Source organism: Otolemur garnettii, unplaced genomic scaffold, assembly GCF_000181295.1.
Source record: "Otolemur garnettii isolate 467f Iridium unplaced genomic scaffold, OtoGar3 scaffold00128, whole genome shotgun sequence".
In the NCBI taxonomy this organism is placed as follows: Eukaryota; Metazoa; Chordata; class Mammalia; order Primates; family Galagidae; genus Otolemur; species Otolemur garnettii.
This window is the reverse complement of record NW_003852523.1, coordinates 1,335,296-1,338,810: the sequence shown is the minus strand read 5'-3', so window position 1 is coordinate 1,338,810 and position 3,515 is coordinate 1,335,296. Positions and strand designations below refer to the sequence as shown.

Sequence of the window (3,515 nt, the reverse complement as noted above, 5' to 3'; positions counted from 1 at the left end):
TCCCAGAATGCACGCTACTTTATTCCCAGATACTTATTTATATACCAAGCAATAAATTATTGGTATCAGATTCTGTCCAAATGTGCTGGTCTTAACAAGGATAAAAGGAGAAAACATGAGGGAAGTGGGCCTGATGTGGAGGATAAAGGGGTCCTCAGGGAGCCCCATACGCCTGGAAGGGTGGGAGTGGGAAGGGTCACAGGGGACCCCACCCACTTCACCAGGCATCCAATGGGACAATCCAAATGTAGGGTCCTTACCTTTATTGATTTCCTTTTCCACCTCGGAAGCATCTGAAATCTCGATCTCTAAGTCCTGGTAACTGACCTTGCCTCTCCACTCATCTTTATTCACAAGTTTTTTCAGTTTCAGCACCAGAGGACATCTTGTCACAATTCCTAGAAGGCCACACTCACATTAGTTCTGTGATCTCCTCTTAAAATAAGTCCTGCATGATGCCTTAGACCAATGGTTCTCAAACTTTTATATAATCATCTGGGAAGACATTTAAAACAGAAAACTGTCTGGTTTCATCCTTTGATCCTCTGATGCAGTATGTCAGAGGTGACCTCAAGTACATGCATTTTTCAATGTGTATCCTAGGTGAGCAAAAGTTCACAAACGCTTGAAAGTCACCATTTTAGGCTTCCTGCCTCGTCCCAGTGTTTTGTCATCAGCTCAGGTGGCAAATTGTAGTGGGAAATACTCCCAAATCATACAAACATCCTCAATTATCTCCCCCCAGAATACACACTGTACACCCCTTAGAAAGGTATACTGCCACCATCAGTCCATCTTACTACCATCCTCTTTTTGCAATCTGTTTCCAAATCCCACCTATCTACCAGGTCTGACCTGTATTCTAAGACCCATCCCAGGTCTAACCTCTTCCCATGAGCCCTCACTGATATCCTTGGCCTTGCAATTCAAATAGCATCACCAATCAGCGCACCAATTTTTATCTCTCAAGGTCAGGGGCCACCTCTTGGAAAGGAGTTCAGGACAGACATCACATAAACATAGTTCTGGATTGGGGATTCAAATGCATTTATTCAGATCTTCCAATAATTTCAGATTATATTCAATTTATACAACAAATGTACAATGAGATGGTGTTATGGATTGAATAGTGTTCCTTCTAAATATATCTGTTGAAACCCCAACCCCTACCATGACTGTATTTGAAGATATGGGTTTTAAAGAGGTAATTAAGGTTGAATGAGGTCATGAGTGTGGGCCCTAATCCAATGTGACTTGTGTCCTCATAAAAAGAGAGAACCAGCAATGCTTATGCACAGAAGAAAGGCCATGTGAGGGCAAAGGGAGAAGGTGACCATCTATAAGCCACAGAGAAAGGCCTTAAAAGAAACTAGACCTTAACCTTGGAGTCCCAGTCTCCAGAGCCATGAGAAAATACTTATTTTGTTTAAGCACCCATCTAAAGTATTTTATTATAAAATTAATAAAGACTATTTATTTATAAATAGTCAGAGAAGACTAATGCAAAGTATAAGCTCTTACCACTGCCTCTAGGAAGGGCGACTCCCGACAGCGCCTCCAGCACGGAGCTCTTGCCTGAGCTCTGGTCCCCAATGACAGCAATGGCTGGCAGGGCCAGGTCCTGCTCCACACCCAGCGCACGCAGGGAGTCGATCAGATCAATGCAGGGGCGTACCTTCTCCTCGTACTGGTTGTACAGGTTGTTCTCCGCACCCTGGAGAAAGTCAAAATGGAGAACTCTGTCATGGCCTATAGGTAATGCTCTGTCAAAGATGGCCAACTTCTGAAAGCCTCATAGGTTACTGCAATGCCCAAAAGAGAGTGAGAGAGTGACAGAAAAAAATATATGAAGAAATAATACACCTATATCCTCAAACTTAATAAAAACCATAAGCCCAAAGATCCAAGAAACTCAAACTGTAGCTCAGGAGAAACTGAAATAAAGAACATCAAGGCACAATAGAGTCAAATGCTCAAAATCAGTGACAAAAAGAAAATGTTAAAAGCAGCCAGAAAACAACATATTAAGTGCAGAGGAACAAAGATAAGATTGACAGCAGGTTTCCCATCAGAAACAATGCAAGTGAGAAGACAATGGAGCAACATTTTTAAAGTCCTGAAAAAAATCATCAACCTAGAATTTTCTATAGCCACCAAAAATGTCTTTTAAAAATATAAAAGACGTATAAAAGCTGAACTAATTCACCACCTGCAGACCTGCACTACAGTAAAGTTTAAAGTTTCCTTAGGGGGAAGGAAAATAATTCCATGTGAATCTTGATCTACACCAAGTGGTCTATACCAGAAGGGCTAACTTCTATGCTTTTTCTTGTTACTCAGATATCTTTAAAAGACAATTGAATATTTGAATAAAAATATGCATTGTGGGGTTTATGATATATACAAAAGGAAAATGCATATAAGGCAAAATGTCTACACTTGGCTGCAAGTTGGCCTAGCAGAGAGATCAAGATCTGTGTTTGGCCCCAGTCAGGGTGAGAAGGCAGTCATCGGCAGGCCCTGGCAGCATCACTGTATAAATGGCAGCCTCACATGGGCACAGCTCACGTCATGTCTTTAGTCAAAGCACAGGCTAAAGTGACTTTTCAAACAGAAACTTACCGAGGCCTGATTTTTCTCAGCCATATTAACATCTCCATATGGTAACTGCAGGTCAGCTACAAAGGATGAATCAGGTTCTGCAATTCCCACTTGAGAAAGAACCATCTTCTTCCTTTATAAGTTCAGCTTAAAATGAAACAGATCAGTATTGAACAGATGAGAAATGGGGTTCCTACAATCATGGAACCTAATGTATCACTAGATGGTAAGATCCATCACAACAGAAACCCTGACATATTTATTATTCACTGTGATGTCCCAGAGCTCAGCAGAGTGCCTGAGACACAGTACATGCTTATTAACTCTTTAGTGACTGAAAGAGAAATGACAGGGGAACCCAAAGAAATGAATGTCAGATGAAGACAAACACTGAGTTCCTGCTCAAGGTTCCTCAAGAATATGCCTCAATATCTTAAGAAGTTTATTAAAACTAGGCATTTCCTGTCAAAACTTGAGGTTGAACATCAAAATTTTTTTCATCATGAATTTAAATAGTTGCAAAGGATATAATACTGATACATTTCAAAAATTTACATTTAAAAATAAAGTTGTTACAGAGCTCTTTCCAGTATAGCTGAGAGAATCAAAGTATTATGGCAATTTGACACCTAGCGCTTTGCTTTAAAAAGTATACGAATGCTAAGTATTCTTTGCTGTTCTGTTTGATCACTGATTTCATATTTTCATCCCATCTCCCCCATGAGTGTATCTTAACATCATTCATTTTATTCCTGAAAGCACTTAGTTGACCACCTTAATTGAGCAACTTGTGTGCATCACTAATGCATATATTGTATATATATTTAAAATTCATTTTTGAATGTTCCAGGATAATTTCTGAATATTGAATTTTGTAGCATCTAGTAATCTTGGATAAAAGTCAATGAAAATTT

The 3,515-nt window shown here is 39.7% G+C and overlaps 1 protein-coding gene across 1 annotated transcript in view; it reads right to left on the bottom strand.

The window, feature by feature from the left end:
• Positions 1–2,769, bottom strand: part of MX1 (MX dynamin like GTPase 1) — a 6,244-nt gene extending 3,475 nt beyond the window's left edge. The window contains exons 1-3 of the mRNA XM_023518096.1: positions 2,623–2,769; positions 1,522–1,714; positions 217–398 (exon numbers count right to left, since the gene is read on the bottom strand). Coding sequence (XP_023373864.1) covers positions 217–398; positions 1,522–1,714; positions 2,623–2,727 — 480 coding nt within the window. The 5' untranslated portion in view covers positions 2,728–2,769. The remainder of the gene's footprint in view (positions 1–216; positions 399–1,521; positions 1,715–2,622) is intronic.
• Between the last annotated feature and the right edge of the window lie 746 nt (positions 2,770–3,515).